General features: G+C 42.0%; 4 protein-coding genes across 7 annotated transcripts; 1 reads left to right on the forward strand and 3 right to left on the reverse strand.

Annotated features, from left to right (window-relative positions):
• Nucleotides 1-669: 669 nt before the first annotated feature.
• LOC115678356 (uncharacterized) lies at nt 670-3,307 on the reverse strand. 2 transcript variants are annotated; one of them, XM_056311817.1, is made up of 6 exons: nt 2,574-3,307; nt 2,351-2,494; nt 1,944-2,033; nt 1,708-1,830; nt 1,318-1,413; nt 670-936 (listed from the first exon to the last, which is right to left on the reverse strand). In XM_056311817.1, exons 1-6 carry the CDS (start codon nt 2,737-2,739, stop codon nt 851-853), a joined length of 705 nt encoding a protein of 234 aa, XP_056167792.1. In that variant the 5' UTR covers nt 2,740-3,307; the 3' UTR covers nt 670-850. The 2 variants fall into 2 exon arrangements, with proteins under 2 accessions (XP_056167792.1, XP_030457587.1); XM_030601727.2 differs by having other exon boundaries at nt 1,276-1,413.
• A 152-nt stretch (nt 3,308-3,459) lies between these two features.
• Nucleotides 3,460-7,698, reverse strand: LOC115678354 (aromatic aminotransferase ISS1). The gene is made up of 9 exons (XM_030601723.2): nt 7,344-7,698; nt 7,160-7,207; nt 6,071-6,199; nt 5,881-5,940; nt 5,593-5,749; nt 5,361-5,467; nt 5,134-5,192; nt 4,602-4,710; nt 3,460-4,123 (listed from the first exon to the last, which is right to left on the reverse strand). The coding sequence occupies exons 1-9, from the start codon at nt 7,404-7,406 to the stop codon at nt 3,671-3,673; spliced, it is 1,185 nt and encodes a 394-aa protein (XP_030457583.1). The 5' UTR covers nt 7,407-7,698; the 3' UTR covers nt 3,460-3,670.
• Nucleotides 7,699-10,437: 2,739 nt separating this feature from the next.
• Nucleotides 10,438-14,058, reverse strand: LOC115678355 (protein EIN6 ENHANCER). 3 transcript variants are annotated; one of them, XM_056311162.1, is made up of 4 exons: nt 13,904-14,058; nt 12,595-12,784; nt 11,742-11,809; nt 10,438-10,998 (listed from the first exon to the last, which is right to left on the reverse strand). In XM_056311162.1, exons 2-4 carry the CDS (start codon nt 12,767-12,769, stop codon nt 10,867-10,869), a joined length of 375 nt encoding a protein of 124 aa, XP_056167137.1. In that variant the 5' UTR covers nt 12,770-12,784; nt 13,904-14,058; the 3' UTR covers nt 10,438-10,866. The 3 variants fall into 3 exon arrangements, with proteins under 3 accessions (XP_056167137.1, XP_056167135.1, XP_056167136.1); XM_056311160.1 differs by lacking the exon at nt 13,904-14,058 and adding an exon at nt 13,387-13,827; XM_056311161.1 differs by lacking the exon at nt 13,904-14,058 and adding an exon at nt 12,871-13,366.
• Nucleotides 14,059-19,088: 5,030 nt separating this feature from the next.
• Nucleotides 19,089-24,652, forward strand: LOC115678268 (cyclin-A2-3). The gene is made up of 12 exons (XM_030601612.2): nt 19,089-19,261; nt 20,011-20,323; nt 20,603-20,867; nt 21,132-21,268; nt 21,853-21,945; nt 22,227-22,360; nt 22,871-22,946; nt 23,302-23,378; nt 23,464-23,497; nt 23,590-23,739; nt 23,826-23,960; nt 24,148-24,652. Exons 2-12 carry the CDS (start codon nt 20,021-20,023, stop codon nt 24,199-24,201), a joined length of 1,458 nt encoding a protein of 485 aa, XP_030457472.1. The 5' UTR covers nt 19,089-19,261; nt 20,011-20,020; the 3' UTR covers nt 24,202-24,652.
• The last annotated feature ends 1,274 nt before the right edge of the window (nt 24,653-25,926 follow it).

The raw sequence follows: 25,926 nt of genomic DNA on the forward strand, positions 1-25,926 counted from the left end.
GCGTCGAATAATTATGAATCAAATCGAAAAGTCGGCAGGTATCGAAGATCAAAATCTATCGAGATCATCCACAGAGGTTCTGTCCTACACACGCCCTGCACATTCACTTGCAATTAGCCATCGTACGCGACTCTGAATCTTCTCTCCTCTCAGTCTCACAAATAGATCTCCTCTCACACCATCAGCTCTTGCCAGAGGCCCCAAAACAGAGCTTCGTATTTCCCTCTTGATCAAGAACAGCAACAAGAAGAAGGAAGGAAGGAGGAGGAGGAGGGTTAGCTCTTTGTCAGTTTTGGGATGGAGGGTATCGTTCTTTACAGGGCTCGTAACAGCTTGCCCGCCAAACAGCAAGTCCATATGGAGGAACACCAGCATGGACATGTTTTCGAGGTCGTTCGTGGAGGAAGGCGACGGGGAGGCCCTCAAGTGGGCCGCGTTAGAGAAGCTTCCCCGCCTTTGACCGCCTTAGGAAGGGCATACTCACCAATTCCCGCGGCGGTGGCGACTAGATCGACATCGGGGACCTCGGGATTCCCGACCAGAAGAACTTGGTCGACCGGCTGGTGAGAAGTTCCTGTTGAATCTCAAGAACAGAATAAGCAAGTAATTTTCCCTGAAATGAAGCTCTGCGTGTGTGAGAGAGAGGGACTTACAAGCTACAAGACCGTATGAAGAATACTTATATATCCTTTATATAGTGTAATATCAAATGTTAAAGAAGCGAGGCAACTTTATTTCAAGAAAAAAGAGCTGTGGTAGCATAATAAACTCCCCCTATATGATCTTCCTTATGATTAGCATTGACATTATTGCATGACTAATTCATATGCATTCTATCACATTGCTAATGCTAAATCCACACGAGGACTATTAGTGCAAGAATTGTCCACGACAGTGCCCGATAGCTCTTCGAACAATTCGGCGCGTTTGCCAGTCCTGTCAAAGCAAGCATTGCATGAGATATGCTCAGTAAAAAGAACCAAGCGTCTCATCGAGAATTAATAGGAAAAAATATATATATTAGGAAAATTGAACGAGTTGTCTTGTCAGATAAAGTCAAGGGTTAATACTAAGAAAAACCCTAAATTTATGTGTATGATACAAATGGTAATCAAGAAGTCAATTTGACTTGCAAGGTCAATTAGCAATCTACATACACAACCGCACAATTTACATCTATGGTCTTTTTCTTTTTCTTTTTTTTACTTTTTTTGGCCTAACTTTTTAACATAGAATTATCTCGCCTAAACTATATTGAGCGCACGACTTATTTACCATTTCGAGGTGGGGCTGAAGGAGATGGCGGTGATGAATTACCATTTCCAGGCGAGGCGGAAGATTTCAGAGGCGGCGGAGGGGGCGGCGCGGCTGGTGTGCCGAGCTCAACATTAGTGCAGTCTGCTCCCAAATTGCCTAAACACATCAAAACATGGTGTACGAAACGTACAGTTAGAATTACAATAACCCATGTCACTAGTTAGTAATCACCTGCATCTTTTCAGGCCATCCGTCTCTAACGGGGAACATCGAATGAACCAATCATAAGCACGGCATCGGATTATCTAACAGACAGTCGTCTCATCTTATTGTCGCAAGTCCTCGACAATACGAGGAAGTACTTGTTTTCCATATGAGTTTCGGATAGATTCAAAACACAATTACATGCCAATACGAATGTAAACAATGGACTTCGATAGAGAAACTCACATTTTTGGAAGCAAGGTAAGGTTTGCAAACCCCCCAAATTGACCGAGCCCTGGTTGCATTGGCACTCGTGACTAGTCCCGCTAGCCACACACACCCCATCTCCACACCACACAAGCAAGCAAGCTGCAATGGCAGCGACCCACACCCATTTTATTCTAGCTAGAGAGGAAAGCAATGAATTCTTGGAATGAATAGATTATGTGGCCGGACGTCAAAACCAAAAGGAGAAAACTCACGGAGGGATACATCAATTGGCGGCGGGATCAGCGGTGGAGGCGGGGGCGGAGGCAACGGAGGTTCGCCGCCGCATTGGTAATTGATGGTGCCTGTGTTGTTCCCGGAAATGTCATATTGCTTGTACAGAGTTACAGAACTTCTAAAGAAATTTGCACACTAAACCGCGGGACACACTCACCAAACATGGTTATACCTTAGTCCAAAGAGTGTTGGTTTTTGGTGATCTTATGTACATGCATGATGTAATATTTCCTTTGGCTTGTCCAATCGATTTTCTGTTTCCGAGTCTAAAAGAATGTGTCAAGAGACGCATTTGGACCGTTTGATCAGGCGGGACGACGAAGGATCCGGTACGAATGCACTATGATATGGAGAGAGAGAGAGAGAGAGAGAGAGAGAGACTCACAGTTAGGTATGATGCAGGAAGGCCAGAGCAACGGGAGCTTGGTCCACCCGGAGTTACAGTTGCACACGTACCCGGGCGGCAAGCCCAGCGTCTCCTGGCATGTCCCCATCCCGCAGTTCACCGTCTTACACGGGGCTTGTTCATCTGATCATTTGATTTTCGACATATCTAATTCAGTCAAACGGATAGTGCCCATTAAACACAAAAGAGAGTATGAGATTACCATGTCGGGATGACATCAACTGCGAAGACGTGGTGGGGGTGCAAATGCAGGTGAAGAAGAGGATGAAGATGATGAGCAGGCTATTCCCACCCTGGAGTCCCATGCTTCTGCTTCTTCCAGAGACTCTGCACAGCCGGTTGCTTCGATCCAATTTAAAGGAGAGCATTCATTCTTCAGTGAAATAGCACGTTCCTGGGGAACATCAATGCCTTTTCTCTTTCTCCTTCTCTTTCTTTGTTTTCTTATGGCTAGGGTTGTAGTACTTGAACTTTTGTGCTGAGGGAAAGATTTTCAGTCCGTAGGATTCTCGTAGCATGCTTTACGTGTCAAAAGTGAGTTTCGATTCGCATGTTGGGAAGAGGCGACTTAGGTAGTATCGCATGTGCCCGACAAAGACGGTTGGTGCATAGAGAGAGATGGGTGAACAGGGGCGGGACAAGCAATGGACTTGACAAAACAGGACGTTCATATCAGTGCGATCGCCACGGGTTGAGTTGGGACACAAAGCTCCGGATAGAACAGTGAACTTACCAATACAGGAATACTGACTTCTTTATTTGAACAGGAAAAGGATGGACTGTTTTGAAATTATCGGTCATGATAGAGTTACAACTCGAAATCTCACGCGATGATGCTTCTTCGCGAATGGCTCGCTCGACCAGGCAACGAGATGAGATGATACTGAAATATGTACGACGTTACAACAGGCCGACTTATTGATGCGGAAGCACAGCCCCACAATGCCAGGAAATAACCATTGAAACTTTTTTCCGGCTCTAGGAACGTCAAGAGGTCTCCCGAATTTCTCTCCCCCTGTTTTTCACAAAAAGAATGCGTTCAAGAATGTTTCTTTTTTCTACCAAACTTGGCTATCATACAGTTCGAATTTCCTGAACGACGAAACATTTCTGCCTGTATTTAGTGTCAAACTTGTTTGACAGTACAAGAAGTCTCTGTGCGAGGCACCATTTTGCCATAAGATTAACAAGAACTATAAAAACCACTGCTTATTATGATGTACCAGCCACAAATGTGGCACAAATTGGGTAATAGACCCCAATGTCCCAATTGTTTCAATCAGAGGCTAAAAGAACCACTCACTGTACCATGCCATCGCTCACCAATTCCTCTAATCCCCTCTTCAACCTCTCCGCAGCAGCTCTGCAGTCGCTCTCCACCAACCCTCCGAACGATATTCTGAGATTCCCGGGACACCCGCACGCGCTCCCGGGAATAGTCACGACCCCATGCTTATGAGCGAGCCAGCGGACGACGTCAAAGTCGTGGACGAACTTGTCAGGTAGCTTTGCCCACAAATAAATGGCACCCTCTCCGCCTTTGACCGCCCCTTCCCCAAGAGGAGCGAGAGCATCTACAACAATCTCCCTGTTCTTGACGAGAGTCTTCACACGCTCAGTGACCCACTCTGGTCCTGCTTCTAAGGAGTATAGGGCTAGATGTTGAGAGATGATCGACGCGCATATGGGTATGTTGTCCTGAACTTTGAGGAGTTGGGCTGCAAAGCCTTCAACTTCTGAAGGATATGCAATCTGCGAATTGCACTCACCAATTAATTCTTGAAAGAGTGACAAACCATCAACAATGTGAAAAGAGTCATACTTTCATCATAGTATAGTCATAAGTACGTAATTTAAGCACCAAAGGTAGTATCTATCTACATTGTACCTATTGGAACTTTGCCTATAAGTACAGCACAACCTAACTTCCATGAACAAAGATACAAAGACAAAACCCTAGTGTCTCTTTAGATCCATGAATCGTCGAATGTGCATTCCAAGATAAATAGCATAAACCCAAAATCAATACAGAATCATTTGTGCTTTTTATTTAATCCAGGAAGATGTACCAAGGTGATCCAGGGTGAAGATTAACGTAACGACTCGCTGATCAATATACTTAAATTTATTGTCAAACCAATTCAACATTTGTCCCAAGTGAAATGGAAAAGAGAAAGGTCTTAATGTTCGTGAGAAACTCATTCAATTCTCACGCAAAAAAGCAACTTACATATCCAACTCGCCATCCCATCATTCCATAGGCTTTGGAAAAGGAAAAGATGTTGACAACATGATTTCCTTCAATGCATGTGTGCTTAAGCCCATCATACATGAAGTACCTGCAAAAACAAAATGATTACCTCCACCTTTTTTTGTTGGTCATAAAATGATCACCTTCTTTTACATGCAGCATGAAAGGAAACTACTCCGCAATTAGTATATAAAATATTCTTAGCCAACAGATTGGATTGCAGAATCTTCTATAAAAATGGATTTTAGTTATGCAGACAGAAAGCACAAAATGTATGACTTCACTCTGAAGTCATCCTGGCACACATGTGTCACATGCCGCTACTCTAGGACAGAAGAGCCTGCAAATTGTTGTATAGACAGACTATAGACTAACTGCAGCAAAATGAACAAATAAGAGCTTTCTTTGCTGTAAATCGCCCTAACGTGAACCTCTAGGCAGACAAAATCATTACATTGAGAAGCTCTGGTTGAAACAGAAAAGACAAGCATAGAAAATAACCAGGACTTACTCATATGTATTATCAACAACAAGCCATGCACCAGCCTGCTCACAAAGATCTGATATCCTCTACTAGGAAAAAGAAAAAACAAAGTTAGATAATTGAAGTAAAATTTGATTATCTAGTCCCAATCTTTGTCAAGACGGTGCATCAAAATCTTCCCGAGAATATGAAAACCTATAAATTTTGTATACTTGTAGCAACTAATAGGCCATTTGAGCGAGAGAGAGAGAGACCTTAAGAAGAGACTCAGGGATGTAGGTGCCAGATGGATTTCCAGGATTCACAACTGTAACAAGCTTTGGGACAGGTTTGGTTTCGGATAAAGTTTTCTCTAACCAATCTGCTATTATAGTAAATTGATTAGTACTCCTCACACAAAACACAAGGACGCATGAGAGTAGTTAAGGTATTAAGTTCAAACTAAAAGGATAACAAATTTACAGAAACATCTCACAAAAATCTAACCTGCATCAGGATAAAGAGTCTTAGGATCACCAGGACCAACCAGTATATCAGTGACCCCTGTCATCTGGAAGGACATGTATGCATTAAAGTAATATGGCGCAAACATGACAACAGAGTCGCCAGCGTCACATAACGTGAGAACAAGATCCACGAATGCCTGGCACAAAAAAAATGAATAGATAATATGTTGGTCAGCATCATTCCATCAGGGTGTACTAGAGCAGGGTTGTTTGTTCTTCACTTGAAGAAAAATACTATTCAAGAAAGGAGAAATGCACTTCCAGAAACCTGATTTGCTCCTGAAGTTACCACCACTGAAGATTTGAATAATTTATTTTCCCGCTGCAACTGCAAAGCAAAACAAAGCAATTTGAAGGATGCCACTATAAGCAAACCCATCTTTAAATTTCCTGGTCCTGGAATCTTTTAGCCTGAACAATAAAGAAGAGGTCAATGCAATATGCCTTAAAATGTGTACCTTCTTTACCAATGCCTCTCTGAGTTCTGGCATACCTTCATCAGCACCATAACGGCTAATAGAAGGCTCCCAAACAAGCTCTTTTACCTTGTCCAGTGCATGCTTGGGTGGTTGCCAATAGACCACTCCCTGAGCACAATGCAAGAAACGATGGCAAAGTTAACAGCTAGCATTTCATATAATATTAAACCTTATGTGCCACAAGGAATAGAGAGAAACTCCACTCAAAAGCCCTTCCACAGTAACACAAGTAATGCAGATTTCAAAGTAAGCATGATCAGATCATTAAATAGCTTCAGCTACGATTGTCAATGGCAGGCAAGAGGATACACCAGAGTCAACAGTTTCTTCACACGACATGAGAAAAATGCCTCATTAAGCAGGCAACACACGGTTTGATGCTTCAAGTCCATAAACAATCATTTCTGTTTCAGTGGGTATCTAATCGGAATGAGAGCTTAACGTGCTTCGAAGAATGAGCACAAAAACGAACACTTAAATGCAACATCAATGTTAATTATAAGATAAAAGATTCCTCATTATCAGATAAAGGAAAATCATGGATTTGAGCCAAATTAATGATCCCCAAAACGCTCGTCTATGCCTCTCACACACATTGACTAGTGTAGTCAATCCCATGTAAAACCCAGGCTGCAATATGTACTGAGATACCAAATTCTTGCCCGGAATCTAGTCCTCAAAATTTTACCCAATTCAACAAAGAGATGAACGAAAATCAATGCGTAGAAGGTAGATATTTTTTAAGTTTCTCAAAATCGTTGAGCAAGAAAACCTTTTTATACTCTAGGCACTTCTACAAATGCATTTCCCACCTGATTTTCCGCTTGGCCCTTTTCGAGAAACCTAAAACGCCTTCCCCTAAACCAGAACCAACCCCACTTCACACTAAAGCAAGAGAAAGACACTATCCCCATTTCCCAACAAAATCTGGCCATTTTGTTCTTGAACAACTAAAACAGATCATAATGCATTCTCAGTTCTCAACACCAACACAATCATCAGCCACCACACAAAAAACAAAAAGAACACAGTGTCCCACAACACAAGAAGAACTAAGCCGAAACAAACCTGAGCCAAAGACATGGCATTTTTCGCTCCTCGAATCACCTCTTGTATCTGCAAAAAAGAAAAAAAAAATCATCTTGGTACGGTATTTCACAAAAACATAAACAATTGAGGAACCCCAGATGCGTTTCGCCAGTTAAAACCAAATTGACACAAGAACGGAAGCAAGAAATCTCAATCCAAGTACCTGAACCATTACGGGCATCTCAGTCTCCAAAGCCCTCTTCGCAAGCTTCCCAAATGAACCCATCTTCCGCCCCCTTTCGTTCCACAGCTACAAGAATCACAAGACACGGACCTTTGCGGAGTTCCAAACACTGGATCAAACCTCAAGAGTCCCGCCTCCAAACTTCCGGCCCGGTGGGGGAACCAAAAAGACGGTCAGCTCCTCTCGACACCAACCCAGTATTATCTTTCGATTAAATTGCCCGGAAAAATTCACACAACTTTCCGTGTAAAGGAGAAAGACCGAGCAAAGAGAGATACGAAGGAGGAAGAGGCGCAAAAAGCCAGAGCACTTTTGATCGTGCAGCAGGCGTATTGGCATCTGAGGCGTTCCCATTGACTCCCCTCCCTCTCCGGCTTTTGTCTCTTTCCACCTAATATCCTCGGAAATTTAAAGACATTTGTTTATGGTCTTCAAAGACAGATTTTAAAAGGCAATCGTTGTCTCCCCTTTTTTTAACTAATTTACTAGATTTCTGCGCGCATTCACGACTGAATGCTACAAAAGAAAAAGTTTTTTGTTTTTTTTTTTTATCCCGTGATATTGTTAGGAAATGAGAGTGACAAGATAAATAAAGGAGCGAAATATATAAAGGTTAATACCACGAAAAATCCTAAAATTGTATACATGTGTCGACTGATTTTTGGCCACCAAAAATCCCAAATCGATACATTCGTGACAAATTTACCCCCCGTTAGTTTCTATTGAATTTTACCATCAACTTACTAAGTCAGTCGACAGGTATACCGATTTGGAGTTTTACCCTTCGTTTGTCACTGGTATACCAGTTTGTAGTTTTATCAAATTTAACGAAAACTAACTGATGGTAAATTTGTCTCAAATGCACCAATTTAGGGTTTTTTGTGGTAAATTTGTCACCGGTGTACTAATTTGAAAATTTTGGTAGTAAAAAAATTAGTTTATGGTAGATGTACCAATTTGAGATTTTTCGTGGTATTAACCCAATATATAACGTGCAAACCGGGTTATGTTGAAATTAAATGCTCTCTTTCTAAAACATTTTGATTTAACTTATTAATCCACACAAAAGAGTTTACTTAAAATAGAGTGCTAGGGTAATTACTGGTCAAAGGCCTGCGTCGTGAAGAGATTTGGTAGTCGAAGGCATGCACCATGCTTAGTCTTTTAGGGAAAACCATCTAAAAATATAATTTTAATATTGGTCTCCAAATTCCAATGGAGGATTACATAATGGTGAAAGGCAGACTAATTTCGTGCAATTTGTTTGAACTTTTTGTTTTTTGTGTTCACCAATTTTGCATTGGTTCACTTTTTACTTTTCTTTAGGATATATATAATCAAATTTAATCTTATAACCGAAAACTTAATAAAGACAACTGGACCATTTCCGGAGTAAGAATCGAAAGTGATCAATTTCAGGAAATTTCAAGTCGCTTTCCAATTTTGATTTGGTAAAAATCAAGGCCTATAGGATTGGTTCTAGATCTCCACTATGCAACAATTAATTTGGGAAAGATCCCTCCTCCTTTTAAATGGGAAAATTGTCAAATCAGTCCTAAACCTATTGTACGGCGGCCAATTCAGTCCTAAACCTTTTAATTTTGCCAATTCAGTCCTAAACCTTTCTAATTCTTGCCAATTCAGTCCTTCCGGCCAATTTTGGCAGGCCGGCGCTGACGTGGCCGCCGGCCGACGCCAACCGTCCGGCATTGGCGAGGCTCGACCTCGCCGTCGCGCCCTAGGCGACGGCGAGGTCGACCTGCCTCAGCAGCGGCAAGGCCGGCGAGGTCGACCTCGCCGGCCCTCCCCTCTGGCCGGTCGCCGATCGCCGGACTGGCTAGAGGAAGAAATCAGAAAAAAAAAAAGAAAAAAAAGATTAAAAAATTGAAAAAAATAATAAAAAAAATTGCCACGTCGGCGTTGGCGGACGACCGCGGTCACGTCCGCGCACGCTTCGTACGCCAAAATTGGCGGAATGATCGAATTGGCAAGAATTAGAAAGGTTTAAGACTGAATTGACAAAATTAAAAGGTTTAGGACTGAATTGGCCGCCGTACAATAGGTTTAGAACTGATTTGATAATTTTCCCCCTTTTAAATCGGATTGTCAATGGTATGCTTTTCAACAAGCTAAATATTCAAATGGCTTGGAATCTTTGACTAAATCATACATTTGAACTCTTTCTACTTCTTTGGAGTGACTATTTCTAATCTACATTATTACACTCTTCATGACTAATTAAATCGACATGACTTATCATCATATATTTAAATCACAACATATTATTCCACAGCGCCTTTAAAGGCGCCATTCTTCACTGTGGAGGTGGAGTTTTTATCCGACACACACGACCGGGGCGGTCCACGTGTCTCCAAAAGGAGCAATACTATGTTTTCAGAGTAAATCGAGGAGAAATCAAGTCACTAATTGCGCCAGAAAGCAGAGGAACCGAGGAGGGCGAGAATCTCTCAACGTGATCGAACGAAGGCAGGCAATCATTCACCACGTCCCTCGCACACAAAAAATAGGTAACTTTTTTACGAATTTCCCATGTTACGGTAATAAATATAGATAGCCCTCGAACCGATTCCGATGTTTATACTTTCTTTTTCTTGTTTTCTTGTCAGATTCTAATGCTTATTCTGACAAGAGCCGTCCATCCCGTGATCAAAGAGCCCTCCATGGATTGATTAAGCCACGATCGGCCAACAATCTAACTTTTCCTAGTTCTTTTTTCCCTTTGAGTTTAGTGAACAAACATGCCCACCAAGAGAGTTAAGAATATCAGAGTCACATGGTGTATTTTCCAGAAAGATAATTTTTCAATCCCAGAGCTTTTTTTATGAAATTATACGATAGATCGATAAATCACTCACGTATTTTGAAGTGTTAGAAACAAGAACAAATAATTTGAGCAGCCGCACCTTTTCTGATTTTTTCGTTCCTTTGATACTTTCTTTTTATGTTTATATCTCGTACAATTTATTCTAACCAAGCGTATCACAATCCCATTGAAGCCTAACTTGCGTGAGCTACACACACAAATGAAACTGGATGAGAACGATGACAAACGTGCCCCACGAAAAGATACTTGCATCAAATACCCACTATTCTGAAATTTTGGTTAAGATCTCCTTGGCCACCAGATCTTTGACAATCTTATATTTGGTGGACTTGAGATTTCTTTGCTTGGCACGGCAACTAAAATGGACCGACTACTTTACCAAAAAAAAAAAAATTGGACCGACCAGTAATCGCCTGGCAACCCTATCGCTTTGTTGAAAGAAGAAACCTAGACGAGTCACGAGGTATGGTAACACCAAAAATGAAGTTTCAACTAGAGGTTTACTTGAATAGGTGGGACAAATAATCAAAGCTGGCGTCAGATGCTCGAAAATTGAGTGACCATGAACTTTCTCTGTCGGGTAAGTGGTCCTTTTAATATTCCTTTGATGTGAGAGAGAGGGAGAGAGAGATCCCATGTTCCTTCCATACACTGAATTCACCTCAAAACAACTGCTGCATTTCTTAGAGCCAAATACCTCTGAACATACTCGTTGGGAAGTGACCTAATGACCTTAAAGACACCGGCATTTGCATAACGAAGCTTGGTCCTCGGATCGTGGTATGGTGCCTGCATTGGCAAACACATTCAAAAACTTCATTGTGCAGTCTGCTCGATAAGATAAGATGTTCTCTTCATAAATGAGGAAATATCTACGAAAGGACTGTTCATTTCTATGCAGGACTGGAACGTAGGCATTGACTTAAAATCAGAATTCATGAAGTTTGACACTAGATATGATAGTATATGGAGAAATAAAACCACAAGGAACCATCAACAAAGAGCGAAACCAGAAGAAGAAGTATTACTCCAAATTCCAGTTCAAGTAATTGCATAGGAGACGGAATAATTAAATCCAAAGGAAGGAAAAGTTAACTTCATATAAAAGAGCACACCAAAAGCAGCAGTTTAGGCGACACATATAGAGACGAGGAGGATAAGCCAAATGGCCACCAGGTAGGATACTTGAAATAAAACTTCAATCATTAGGCTTTGCTTTCTAGTCTGATTTTCTTCTTTGATTCATACTATTATGAAAAAAATGAAATCGAGTTTCAGGCAAGAAACTGCCAAGCGATAATTGGAGCAACAGCAAGGTCTTGATGAGAAAATTTTTATTTATCAGATGCTTTGCGATGGCTAGTGCAGAAACATAAAGTACTTCAAGAAACTTGAACTTCTTCTTTCTCATGACCTAGTCAGAAGAATGCATATTTCGTAAAAGATATGAAAATCCAATAACAGATAACCCGATACTACCCGATGTTATATAAATTAAAATATCCGGCATCTTGACATTAAGAGTTACATACCTCATATCCTGTTATATCACATATCCTCTTGCTTGGATGCATTGAAGGTGGTGATTCAATGTTAACATCTGTAAAACAGGACACGATCTAAAAATCAGGCTTTTCAAATGTAAAGAGGCAAGTAGAGCTTAGAGAAGCTATGACGTTATTAAGTACACACAATTATTGCACCATCACCTTTTCAGACTTCTATTGTAACTTATAAAGTCTAGATACATGTGTGCACAAAGCGATATCAATCATTAGACTTTTACAGCAAAGTGCACCAGAGGGCGTAAGGATGATGTATTTCCTATGTAAAGCCCTTCCATCGAAGAAGTCTCGCCAGCTTGATCTCAATAAAAAATTTTCATGCAAAGTTTCAAAGAATGCAAGTATACAACACTCCTTCTGTCTATAATAGAATTTGCCACCTTTAAAACGAAAACAGAAGCAGCAGTTCACAATTTAAGAATCAAATCCCCCAGTCAAGATGATCCTGATTCTTGAGCAGTTGCACTATTTGCCGTGTAAGAAATTTATAGCAAAACCAGCAAACCCAGCTAAGTAACCAAAGTCTCTAAAGCTTCCAAAATCTCAATATTGTTTTTTTCTGACAGAAGTAAGATCAAATAATGTGAAGCAGTCATAAAATAGCTCCCTTGAAGAAACTAATACGAGCTACTCAATTTGAAACTTGATATGCGCCAATATCATGGCAAGTGTACTGAGAGGAAACCACAATGCACCAGGCTGTGTATCAGCTAACACATAATCTATTACCATTATCAACAAAGGGGGAAAACAGAAAAATCCCTGACACAATGAAAAATTTATCTTTCTTGCTTGCTTGTTTTGAGAAGTATGAACTTACAATTAGGTTCATCGGGAGGGTAATTCTGGAAATTTTCGGCTTGAATGATCTGCTTGAGATGCTTGAAACGCTTGGCACTGGATTGGCCCTTTGGATACTTCTCGTAAACTTGAACCTTCTTGAAGCTGAAATAGGTTGGCAATACAAGTTCTGCTTCTAATACCTCTGGCTCCATTCTTCTCTCCTTTCTCTGTCAAAATAGCACATCTCAATTATATTACGCTTCGTCAATTGTGGACATTGTCGTTTCGAGAAAACTAAGGAAGTCATTGATACTGCATTCGTTTTAGCTCCCATCCCCCTAAACCCCCATCTTCAATTCCCTTGCCAGATGGGTATGCTGAGTAGTCCGGAAATGACGAGATGAGACATCAACAATAACTAGTCATGTGTAGGTGGACATCTTTGGACACAGAAAATTCACAATGACAAGAGATAAAACACAAGATACAGAGTGAAAACGCATACATAACAAGACACCAATCGTCTAACACGTAATTGATGGTGGTTGTGGGATGTGTTGTGAGGATTGATCGTCAAAATAATTTAATCTAAAATACAATATGGGAGAAAAAGTCGTAATCGGACGGATTCCCATCGGTGCGGGGTACCCGCATCCTAATTTGAGCCGGACAATGCTAGATTCGAGTCGGGGTTTCTCTTTCCTAGTGTGTCTTGGTCCACCGTGCAGAAGGGCCGGAGACTGAACTCGAATCCTAGCATAATGGCGACCCAGCTTTGGCAGATCAGCGGAGTAAGCGTAGCAAGAGAAGGAAAATGCAAAATCTGTACATGTGAGCGTTCATAAAGAGAAGAAAAGACTGGTTTTTGAGATGGGGCGTATGTCTGAGCGGTAGTGAGGTCCCATTTCTGCAATTCAAGACAAGGCATCGAGGCTGCTATTACAATTAGCTAAGCAAATGCGGGGGGAAAGAGCTGCCTTGCAAACATGTTGTGTTGCAGAAAGCAAAAACTTCTTGTTCCCAGAAACTAGAGCTAATTCAACAAAGCGCATGGAAAACAGAACCCAAATATCAGCACACGTTGAACGAGAGAAACAAAAGGGAAGCGCTGGAGATGAAAGAGCCACTTCAATTCAACTGAGGTTGGAATCGAAAAGCGCGATGTCTTCTGAACTGAGATCGGAATCAACAGCTTGGAACGAAACCTAACAGGCTAAGCCACCAACCGGACTCGACAATTTCGCCTAAATCGCCTCTCCACTCAACCATTGGACTCGGCAATTCACGCGCGGCTCAGGAGAGAGAGAGAGAGAGAGAGAGAGAGAGAGAGAGAGAGAGAGAGCCACCTTGAGTTCCCGAGGGCGGTGGCGGCGGCGGCGGCGGCGGCGGCGGCGGCGGTGGCGACGGCGGTGAGGTGGGCGAGAGAGAGGCTCGAGAGGTGTCGAGGACTCGGGACTCGGGACACGAGAGAGAGAGAAAACTTTCCCGGCTTTTTTTTTTCTTTTTGTCCTAAAAGTGTATTTGCGAAAACAAATGAAAATATGTCTAAATACAATAGACTCCGTTTGATTCGCCAAAAAATTTAAAGTTTTTAGAAAACATTTTCAAGAAGTAATTATTTTTTGAAAAATAATAATACATTTTATTATTTGATTGAAATCTTATAAAAATACCAAACGCTATTTTCCATCGTTTAAAGAGGAAAATTTAATTTTTTTCTAAAAAGTCATGTATGATTCGAGCACCAGTGATTGGGGCACAAACAACCGAGCATGAGCCCCGAGGTTTGGGGCTCCTTGGCATGGGCCCTGAGGTCCTGGGCTCGCATGCCAAGGACCTAAGCAAAGGCATCGGTCCAAGGTCCCCATTACCCATGCCCAGCTCCCCAAACCAACACTTTATGTTTTTCAGGTCTTTCCGTACCGTTATAACTTATCTAGTGAAATGAGTCAATTTTTCTGGGCAGGGCTGGGACCTCGAGAGTGTTCCAAACTTGGGTTCGGTGAACTTGGGCCTAGCCTCTATAGATTTGGGCTCGACCTCCATGGACCCGGGCCAAAGTGTTAGGGATCCAAGCACATGCACTAGGGTTTCGAGCACAAGTACTAGATCTGGAGCCTAGGCGTCTGAGATCCAGGCATAGGCACACCCGAGCTCGAGTGTCGAGGACCAGGGCAAGGGCACTTGGGTTCCAAGAGGACCCAAACACGAGCACCGAGATAGCGAACCTAGGCATTAAGGATCCGGGCATTAGGTCCCAAGCTTGATCCCAAAGAACCAAGCCAGACCTTTTGTGGACTCGGATCTGGGCATGGGCACTGGAGTCTTGGGCTTGACCTATGTGGACCTGGACCGACCACGTGGACTCGGGCTCGAGCCTGGGAAACTCAGCCTCTGTGGACCTGGCTAGATGATGGATTTTTTTAAGTAATATTTTAAGTTATAGTTTACTGTATCAGTTAACAACTATTCAATAATTGTACTCTCTAGTAATATCCTTTCATTGAGAAAATAGATGTGAGTATTTAAGGGTGTATTTGATAACTAGCTAAATAGTAACTGATTCTATTATTTTGTTTCCAGAATCAGTTTTGGAATAAAAATCCGTTTGGTAAAGTTTTGTTCTCGGGCACAAATTTGCGTAAATTTGTTCCCATAATCAGTTTTGGAACAGAATCAAGAAGCAATTGAGAACAAGAACGAAAAATAGAAAAGATTTTCTTTTTCTTTTTCTTCTTTCCTATTCTTCTTCTTGGCCATGGCCGGGTCGCTGGCGACCGGCGGCCAGCCACAGGCCAAGGCCGGTGAGGGCGTCGCGGCCCTTGCCAGTTGAGGGCTACCCTCGAGGCTCGCGGCTCGCGGCTTGGGCGAGGGCTGCCCTCGTCGGATTGGGGGACGGCGGCCCTTGCCCAGGTCGCAAGGGTCCAACCCTCACCCTCGCCCAAGCCGCGAGGGTCCAACCCTCGCCCTTGCCGGCCATGGCCACGAAGGAGAAGAAGAAAAAAAGAAAAAAAAAAGAAAAATGAAAGAAAGAAATATTTAAATATTTAAAAATATTATTAATAAAAAGAAATTTTGTGCAATTACCAAATACATTTATGTTCTTTTTCTATTCCGGGAATAGAAATTTTGGACCGTTACCAAACTCCTTTAAATGCCTAGAAATTATTTCTGAGAACAGAATGGTTACTAAACACACCCTAAGCATGTTTCATTGAACATTCAAAGGATATAATGTAACATTTCTTTCATTTTCTAAACAGATGTACGATGTAACTTGATTTGATAAAAATTACAAAAAAAAGTACAATATGTTGGAACATTTGTGACGCTTTCTTGTATGACCCATAACGCTCGTGGTGCATATCATGGTCTCGGGAATTTACTTGTTCTACAATAAGTTTACTCGTCATAAAAAAATAATAAATAAAAGTAATGTGCTTTTACATTGATTTGCTCAGGTTGGTAATGGTAATTGTGTTTTTTTGTCCTCTTAACACATTCCCTCCGTGCAGTTTTTAATTTGTTCAATAAATCATCTAACTTATTCGTTACGTGCAATCAAACCGACGATGCAACTGCACGCTATCCACATGGCATTTTTAATACTGAAAATAGGAGAGAAAGAGAAAAATAAATAAATGTCAAGTATTATTGGAAATGAAATTTAAAACATGGCAAATGAAAAAAAAAAAGTTCAAATCATATCTCTCCTCCATAGCGCACCGCGGCACAAACATCGCACCAAACCCAACACGGCCGCTCAAGTGCGAATCCCGGCACTTCTATGGTACTTCATATGCACTGCACAACTTTACAACTTATCATCGTAACTAATATCAGAATATCACGACACATCATAAAACTGATTTCCGACATTTCGGTCGAACCCAATAGCCCGAGTCTCTATTTTTTTTGGTTAGGCAAGTGTTATGGGCTGGTAGTTCCTTGGCCGTGGAATAGCCCGTGCGATGCCTAATGGGTCGTTAACACCAAGCCAGCCTTCGTTCTGTAGTTGTTCCAAAGAATCGTATGGCGAATAGCTTCCTCGTATCAGATCATATCACGCCTGAGCTATCGAGCGATACAATTTGTGGACGGGAGGCCAATTATGAGTGATCGGTTCCTTGTCCGGTCCGGTTTCAAGGCAGAATTGGGAATCGGACCTGACCAGTGGTTCGGTCCAATAGAACCGGTTACTTTTTTTTTCCCAATACTTGATGCCATCTCTTCGTGTTCCCCACTGCTTTTTTAGAAAAAGATCTTAGACCATAACTATTTACTCATATATCTTCTACAATAAACAAAAAGTAAAAATCAGATTTATAAATTGTAGATCGAAAATAATAAACTAAACCCACCAATCATCGAGAGATAATAATTATTTTGTAACCATGAATGATCAAACATCAGTGATCCTCAAATTGAAAAGACAAACCAAAAAACGTACTTAACTTAGGGTTTAGTACATATTTTACTAATTTTTTTGAAGAAAAGAAGGGAAAATGGCAAAAATAGTCCATAAATTTTAGTCTAATGTACAATATGGTCCCTAACTTTTAATTTGTTTAATATAGTTCTTAACTTTAACTCAATATATAATGTGCTCCATAAAATTTTATACGATTTCATTTGGAATCGGGAACCGGATTACTCGGATACCGGTTCCACTTTTAGGAATCGAGAACCAAACCGATCCTCTCGGGAATAGGACCATATCGGCCAATCCGGGCAGTTCTTGATTTGGGCTGTCCGTTTTGCACACCCCTAATTCCAATCCTACCTTTGGAGCTTCTAAGGGCATATTCATTCAATCTTAGAATTTCTAACACCAATTGTCTCGACGCTACTCCCATGAGCCAATTGCATTCATTCATTCTGCATTGCTCACTCTTCACCCGATAACCCAAGCTCTACTCATAAGGGTGCGCGAGTACAAGAGAATCACGGTCTACGACACGAATGTCTAAATTAAACGGCCCATATTTAACCCCCACTACAAAAGAAAAACAAGTTGACAAAACAGCCATCCGAAGGATCCGAATCAAATTCAAAAAAGACCCGAGAGAAAATGACAAAAAAAACACTAAGAAGTTGACAAAACAAGCCATCCGAAGGATCCGGATCAAATTCAAAAAAGACCCGAGAGAAATTGAACCAAGCAAAACGCTGGAGCACTCCTTCTTGTCGGGTCAGGTCAGGTGACCCGTCGGACCTCCCACGTGATTATGTGGGGCTCCCGTCATGTGGGGGTGGGTCCAGCTAGGCGCGCATATAACATTAAATGATTAAACAACTTCCGCCTTTCGAAAGCTGGCCTCTCCTTAATCGTCATCAATTCAATCCCCCCTCGCCTGCGCCGGTCTTTTCAAATGTTCAAAACGATTTCAAATCTTCGCTTCCTCCCTCCCTCACTCAGCCTCTCTCGTTCATTCTTGTGTTTTCTTCTGCTCTCGTTTCCAACCTCTTACGTCAGGGAATCAATCTCTATACTGCCCGCAACATTCAACTTCAAAAGTGGCAAGAATTTCCAAAACCTTATCCGGATCTTTCGAGCACCCGAACCGTGTTCACGGCGCTGACAACGTGCACCTAACCTTGTTTAGGATCAGACCCGAGTATGGGGACCGGCATGTGCTGTTTTGCGAACGGCCATGTATTCTGAACTATTATTAGAGCGTGTTTAGATGAGCCGTTCAACGGAATTTGCTCGGTGCGCCCTAATGGTCTGACGAGCATTAAAATTTGTTGATACCGATCGTTTTCGAAGACGTGACTAATTAAGCACGCTTTTCTTAATATCACGGGTCATTTGTTCGTATTTCCATGTAGATAGTAGATACTTACGATAGAGCCCATTATCGAGAAATGCATATTTAGTTGTAAACCCAATATATTTATATGGCCTCTTTTCCGATTTCGAGAATTCACGTGGTTCGAAATCGAGATATTCGACCTTTACGGGTCGCGGTAGCTGCAAGCCAACCTATACTCAATCTTGACTTTATCCATTTCGAGAGAACTCCATTTGAGATTAAGATCTATCGTTATTGAGGCGGAAAGAGACCATGCCATGTCGCTCCAAGTCCCCCCGATTTCTCCTTTCCAAGGAGCAAACCTTGAAACGGGCATTGCCGAGCGGTTTCTGTGCTTTGGCCATTTTCACGAGCCGATCCAAACCCGGTTCTCTCCCACATGTCAAAGAGCGGAAGTAACTTTCCCTATTACTTTTCTGGCCCAAAAAAAAAAAGAAAAGAAAAACCCTTGCTTCTTGGTCAAACTGTCAACGTGGTTAGACTGTCGTCGCACGATAAATTAACGTTTGGATCTTGGTTTTGTTAACCCAACATTTGCTTTTGTGCATCCGTTTTGGCCCCCACATTACTGTACAATAATAATAATGATAATGGATAAAATTAAATGAATTCGTTAGTTGTTTGAGAGAGAGAGTTTAAACAGAGCAACATCCCGCTCGCTCCCCCGCAGTTCAGTACTGAATGGACTGACCGACGCTGCCTAAAAGAAAAAGAAAGGCGACGAAGAAGACGACGACGGCACCTTTCGGTCCTCTATCCTCGCCATCTTTGCGCTCTTCTTTGGGGTGGGGGGCTTCGCGAGACGAGGTGGGATCGAGACCAAACCCGCAAGCATTATAGTTATCTGCGTCCTGCGTCGATCTTTGAACCGGGCCGCGCTTTCGTTTGGTATGTTTTCTTTGCTGGTTGGCATCAGAACTGGCTCGACCGAGCTGGGCGTTTCTCGGTTTCTTTGGAAAAAGGCCGGGTTCTTGGAGATTTGTCAATCGGGTGTAGCTTTTTATATGTTCTTTCGTTGTTTGGGCTGGCAAATGCGGGACAGGAAATGGGGAATTTTTGAAAATCTCGAAGCCCTGGAACCCGAGAACGAAGGGGAAGTTCGTGGAGCTGGATTGGTTTCGAATTTCGCGGAGGATTCTTGATTTCTTCTTCCCTCGTTCTCTTGGCAAGAAGCTTGTGTTGACTTTCATCTGAACTTTCCTCTGTCGTCGTCTCTTGCTCTCCCCCCAACTTGCGAGCCCGCAATCTCTGCAGAATGTGGAACTTTTCGAGTGTAGTTTTGATCTACTCAGCTGAATTTTAAGTTGGAACGACAATGTGGGTCAAGAATAGCCAAGATTTTTACTCATTCCTTTGGTTTACGAGGTTCTGTGACATCATTTTCTTTTTCGTTTTCTTTGACCTTGTCCCATGGTCGCGTTCATCAATTTTCTGAACTGTTGTAACCCAACTCTTGGCATTATACTGGCGAGCTTAGGTTTCTTCAATTACTTTGTTATATTTTGCTTTTCAAAGCACTTTAAACGATTTTCCGCAAAATCCATCCTCTGTTCCTTTTCTTTTTAAGATCTAATTTTATCTAGTTCTGTTCATGGTGTTGATCTCCTGTTCATGATGTGGATTTCCTCCTTTCCTAGGCTCGTTGATATGAAAAAGGAAACTCTAGGGTCTACTACTGTCGGAGCTGTTAATGGTCGAACGACCCGTGCTCGAGTGGCGGCGCTACATGCATCTGAGGAAATAATTGCTTCAGAATCATCTGGGCAGTCTAAACAGCACGGTCAGGATCGTGCTTCGCAAGAAAAGCCAAAGAGAGCAATTTCGGATGGGAATGGCAGTGCTGCTAAAAATGCATTTGCAAAGCGATATAAGAAGACAGCCCTTCAAGACGTAACAAATGTTTGCTGCAGCAGCTTACATAAAGACTGCTTCAATGTGACGAAAATACTGGTTAGTGTGCTATATTCATTCTGTCGGGGCAATGCATGTTTATCACAGAATACTTTATTAGTTGAAACTCGAACGTGTTTGGATGGAAAGAAACTGTGCACTTTGGAACATATGTTTCGTGAATGAGTGTTCACCGTAACATGTTTAGCAGATACAAAAGGCTGGAAACACATAGAATCAGTTCATGGTGATCTCGAGTGACAATAGATGACATCTTTGAGTTGAGTATTAAATTCACCAAACGTTCTCAATTCGCATTTTGGATACGCTAATTGTCAGGCTAAAAATGGGAAAAAGGCGGGAAGAGCTCCACTCAAGGTTTCCAGAGTGTTTAAATCAGTTTCAGTGGAAGTCTCGAAGCCTCAGTCAGATTTAAGCGCAAAGACTACAGCTGAAATGGTGGCCAAGGAACCGAGTTCAGAAGCAGTTCTGCAGACAATCAAGCAGGAAGAAGATGCATCTTCACGGTTATGCAGCACCGGATGCACCATAATCAATTCTCAGCTTGCAAAAGATTGTTCCGGAACGTCTTCACAAAATCAAGGTCCTTCAGATAAAACTATATTATCTGCATAGTCATATTTCGTTATGTTCTCTAAACCAAAGGCCCATCACTTTTGGATGTTCATGCTAAACTCCATAACTACACAAAAGAAAAGTTCATGCAATTGAGACAATGCGCTTTGACTTCTTAAAGCTTTCTCTAATTAAACACGTGATGCAAATGAGATGCAATTTTCTCGTCTTTCTGGGGTTTGTATAATGAGTTTTGCTCATAGGCATCATTTTGTTTGGGTTTTGGTTACAGCAGAGAAAGGAAGCCTCCATGAGATTTCAACGATTTCAGAGAAACCACAAGTTACCGATATTGATTCTGATAAAAAGGATCCCCTATTATGCAGCCTTTATGCCCCAGACATCTACAGCAATCTACGTGTTACAGAGGTTTGTGCAATGAACAGTGTTTGCTAAGATACTTCGATCTCATGTCACTTCAAACCCACTAGTCATTTTTTGGCTTTATCTGATTCTGAAGTACATGAATCCTGTAGAGGGAGAAGTTTTCAAGCGATTAATATAGCAGCTGGGTAGCAAATTCTCTGCCTGCCAAAAACTTGAACCACGGGACTAATTTTTGAGCTGAAAATTAATTAGATGAAAAATATTCATACAAAAATGCTGGCTCCACTTAGCCTGGGAAGGCTCCATTTTTGTTCTATGCATCTTCTCTATGTTAGAATGCTCGGCTCCACCTGATGCTGGTTGGTTCATTTTAAGTTTGTAGTTACGGCTATGCCAAGATCAAGTAGATGAGTAGGTATCACTCTCTTCTCTAACATTGAGAATTACGATTCTAATTCATGTAATCAACTTCCCTATCAAGCTCCGCGATGAATAACATATATGATGAAGGCCAGGATTCATTCTCATTGTAGTTTTCTTGACCCTTTCCTTTTAATATTTTGTTCCCAACCATGCACGGGCCACAAGCACCAACCATTGACTTATTTGGCGTTTTTTCTCGTCAGCTTCTCAGGAGACCTTGTTGTAATTTTATGGACACTGTCCAGAAAGATATTACTCAGAGCATGAGGGGGATCTTGATTGACTGGCTTGTGGAGGTCAGCATAACTCTGTGCTATTTTTTGATCTCTATTTTTCCTTTGCCTGTTTTCTTTAAATTTGTTTCTGCCATATTCAGCAGTCTATCTGCGCTGAACATGCTTCACTAACTGCATATTGCATCGTGCATTATCATATAACTGGCGAGAGGGGCTAAATCAAGTGCCTCCGATCCAGTGTTTATGCACATGTGAAACAAAAACATGTCTTGGATTCCTTTAGTTTACATGAACAGTCCTGGCTGATTTTTCTAACCAACTTGTTTCTTGTCCATTTTCAGGTTTGCGAGGAATATAAGTTGTACCCAGATACACTATATCTCTCAGTGTATCTGATTGACTGGTTTCTGTCTCAAAATTACATTGAAAGACGGAGACTTCAGCTACTTGGCATCACTTGCATGCTAATCGCTTCGTAAGACTGCTCCCATTACCTTTCAGTTTGGTTTTTATTTGTCAGTTATTTCTTGAATGGGATATGTCTTGCATCACGCGTTAAATCAAGTATTTACTTGGCTCATAAAAGATAGTACCACATTGACTTCATCACCAAGAAGAAGCCAAACAATGTAGGACTACAATTACTCTGCATAGTGGAGGCGAAGATATAACCCTTCCTTGGCTTCTACAGGAAGGAGAAGTAATTTGATTCTCTCTTATCTGATGCATATTTGATGCATCAATATGAAATAGAGCAAAAGCTTACCATGAGAGAGAGAGAGAGAATAACGTAAATATCCTAGATAAATAGACCGCTTTCATATATTTCAACTCATAAAAATTGTTGCTTCTTTAGAAAGATCCTGCACTTCAAACTCCAGAAACTTCATTTGCCTGCCATGACTTGTTTTGCAAACGTTCATGAAACACAATGTGTGTCCTGCAAAGCCTAACATTTTTCGCCCTCTTTGTCCTTTGTTTGTAGGAAGTATGAAGAAATTTGTGCTCCACGAGTTGAAGATTTTTGCTTTATCACTGACAATACTTACACCAGAGAAGAGGTATGCACTGCTACTCTCACCTGGCCTACTTGAATCTTTCACATTTCTTTGCTTACAGAAACAAATGATTTATTGTTGTTTTCATAACACTAGTTCCTTTGCATTTTTGCTCAAGTGGCAGAGACCTATGCAATAGCCAAAATCCTCGCTCGCCTTAGCTTGTTCCTTTGGCTAACTAAGATGAACAACACTTAAAGTTGCTCAACTGTCATTGTTAATACTACCGAAGTTATTATTATGAAACACATTAACCGAAACGAATCACCAAATTATGCATCAGACAATGTTTTCTCTAGAACTGTGAATTCAGTTGTCCATTCAGATGTAAAAGATCCACATTGGTGTATATTGGTAGGTGCTGAAAATGGAGGGCCAACTACTTAATTTTTTTGGCTTCCGGATTTTCGCGCCCACAACGAAAACTTTCCTTGGGTACTGCAACTTACTGAACTCTCATTTGCTTTACTTTCGTTGGAGTTATCTGCATGCTAAAAGTATCAAATAATTTGTTTCTCAGGAGATTTATTCGAGCAGCACAAGCATTGTATACGGTAAGGGTCATTGATCTGCTCCATGCTAGCCTGAGCTCCTAGATCTTTAGGAAACTAACCATATGTCCATCAACTGCTTGTAAAATTTCCAGAGCCCTAGTCTTGAATTGGAGTGCTTGGCCGACTACCTTGCAGAGCTGACATTGGTCGAGTACGACTTCCTGAGTTTTCTCCCTTCTCTAGTTGCTGCATCAGCTGTATTTCTTGCTAGATGGACGCTGGATGACTCACGCCACCCTTGGGTGTGTTCTCTATCTTGCATTTCTTTCATTGCCATGAGCTTACAATTTCGTGATCTGGGTATTGACTTACCTTTTGCTTTCTGCAGAATCCGACGTTGGAATTCTATACATCTTATAAGGCCTCTGACCTAAAGACTACGGTTTCTGCATTACAAGATCTGCAGTTGAATGCAAAAGAATGTCCACTAAGTTCTATACGTATCAAGTATCGGCAGCAGAAGGTACACTAGTATAAGAGCTCAAAAAATTGGTCGAAGTTTATTGCTCACATCAATGAAAAGGATATCTTATTTAGATTTTCTTATGTTTGTTACGACAAAAGTTGCTAAATTGCTATCCTTCTTCGGATCTTGGCTTGAACTGAAATGGAAGCTTTGGCTTATAAGTCTCTTTCCTTCTTTGCTATAGTTCAAATCTGTGGCGCTTCTGACTTCTGCCAAAATCCACGAAGCACTCTTCTGAAGATGACAGTGCGGCTGACAATGCCTAATCCTTGCTAATCGCTGACGGCAGCATTTCCCTGCATGTATGAAGATACGTGAGATTCTGACTAATCCCAGATTCGGCGCTTTCACCAACTTGTTTCATACAGATTTCTGGTATTTCCACTTCTGTTCATACTACGTAGCGGTTACTCTTCTGGTGTACTTGTCGATACTTTAATTCTTTTCAGGATGTATATCTGCGGGTCCTGCGATTTCGGGATTCATCACCCAGTTTCACATAATTGCTGATTTTTTTTTCGACTTTAGTTAATTACTGTTGACCGTGAAATGACCACCACGAGCTCAGTGGTTGCTACTGTAAACTAGCTGGAGAGGATGTATTTAGCTCAATGTGATCTTGAAACAAAAGTTTCAACTCTATTGTACTCCTTTTGTATCTATTTGCTCATTCAATTCCTTTTCTGTTATATTTGACTTCTATCTCGTTCTCGCACCCTCCCTCCCTCGGGCATGAACGTGAGGACCAGCACGCGTTGCCAGTTGCGATAAGAGGATTTATGCAGTGTTCGGTTCACTATATCGTCCTCTAGACCGTAAGATCTTGTCTTTTTTTTTTTCAAAAACCGTGCAGATCGAGATGCTGAAAACTTGAGGAGAAAGAAACCGATAATTTCTGTAGCGCATTCGACGACACTGGAGAGCTCAGATTGGTGAGATGAGTCAGGGTTTCGATCATGTAACGTAGCCCGAGTTCGGGAAACTCTGCTTGGGATGGATTCATGGGCTGCTACCATTCGATGTTATGTTAGCTGTGCTACATGATCTCAAAACTCAGCATCCATAAGCTCAGATTGGTGTAAAACCAGATCAGTTACACACGCAGCAAAAACCTACCGCTGTACCTAGCAATTCTATTATTTGATAGATGGCACGGATTCATCAAGTTTAGAGTTGAACTTAGCATCATTTGTTGACAGGAATTAAATTTTGTCTAGCACGGAAAATTTGAGAACATCGCGGACTAATCTAGTGCTCCACATTGTAAAAAATAAAATAAGACGGAACTTCTATTGAAAAAGGGCCCAATTCCCTAAAAAACCCCCAACTTTGCCCTTTGTCCCAATTATATTCCAAGCTTTTTTTTGTCTTATAAAAAACCTCAAACTTTTACTTTTGTCCCAAATCTACCCAATTCACTTTTCGTCCAATTTTTTCATATTATTTTTTCGAATTTTTTTATTTGTTCTTTTCTTTTCTTTTTCCTTTCCCTTTTTTTTTTTTGTTTCACCTTCTGGCCGGTCGCCAGTCCGGCGACCGGCCAGAGGCGGGGGGCCCGCGAGGTCGGCCTCATTGGCCCGCCGGGCGAGGCTTGGCCTCGCGGCCGCTGCGAGGCCGACCTCGCCAATAGCCGGCGGGGCCGACCTCGCCAATGGCCGTGGTAGAGCCTCGCCATGGTGGCGAGGCTCGGCCCCCGCCGGCCGTGGTGAGGCTCGGCCTCGCGGGTCTTTGGCGAGGCCGACCTCGCCGGTTCTTGCGGCGGGGCCGACCTCGCCAATAGCCGCGAGGCTCGGCCTCGCCGGCGGCGGCGTGGCCAGAGTTCTCGCCGAGATCTAGCGAGGCTCGGCCGCCGGTGGCCTAGCGAGGTCGGCCTCGCCCGGCAACGGCGAGGTTCGGCCTCGGCCGAGCCTCGCCGATTCTTCAGGCGAGGCCGACCTCGCCCGGTTGCGGCGGGGCGAGCCTC

Source organism: Syzygium oleosum, unplaced genomic scaffold (genome assembly GCF_021117445.2).
Source record: "Syzygium oleosum isolate NSW1041296 unplaced genomic scaffold, Sole_v2.1 Sole_v2.05, whole genome shotgun sequence".
Lineage (NCBI taxonomy): Eukaryota > Viridiplantae > Streptophyta > Magnoliopsida > Myrtales > Myrtaceae > Syzygium > Syzygium oleosum.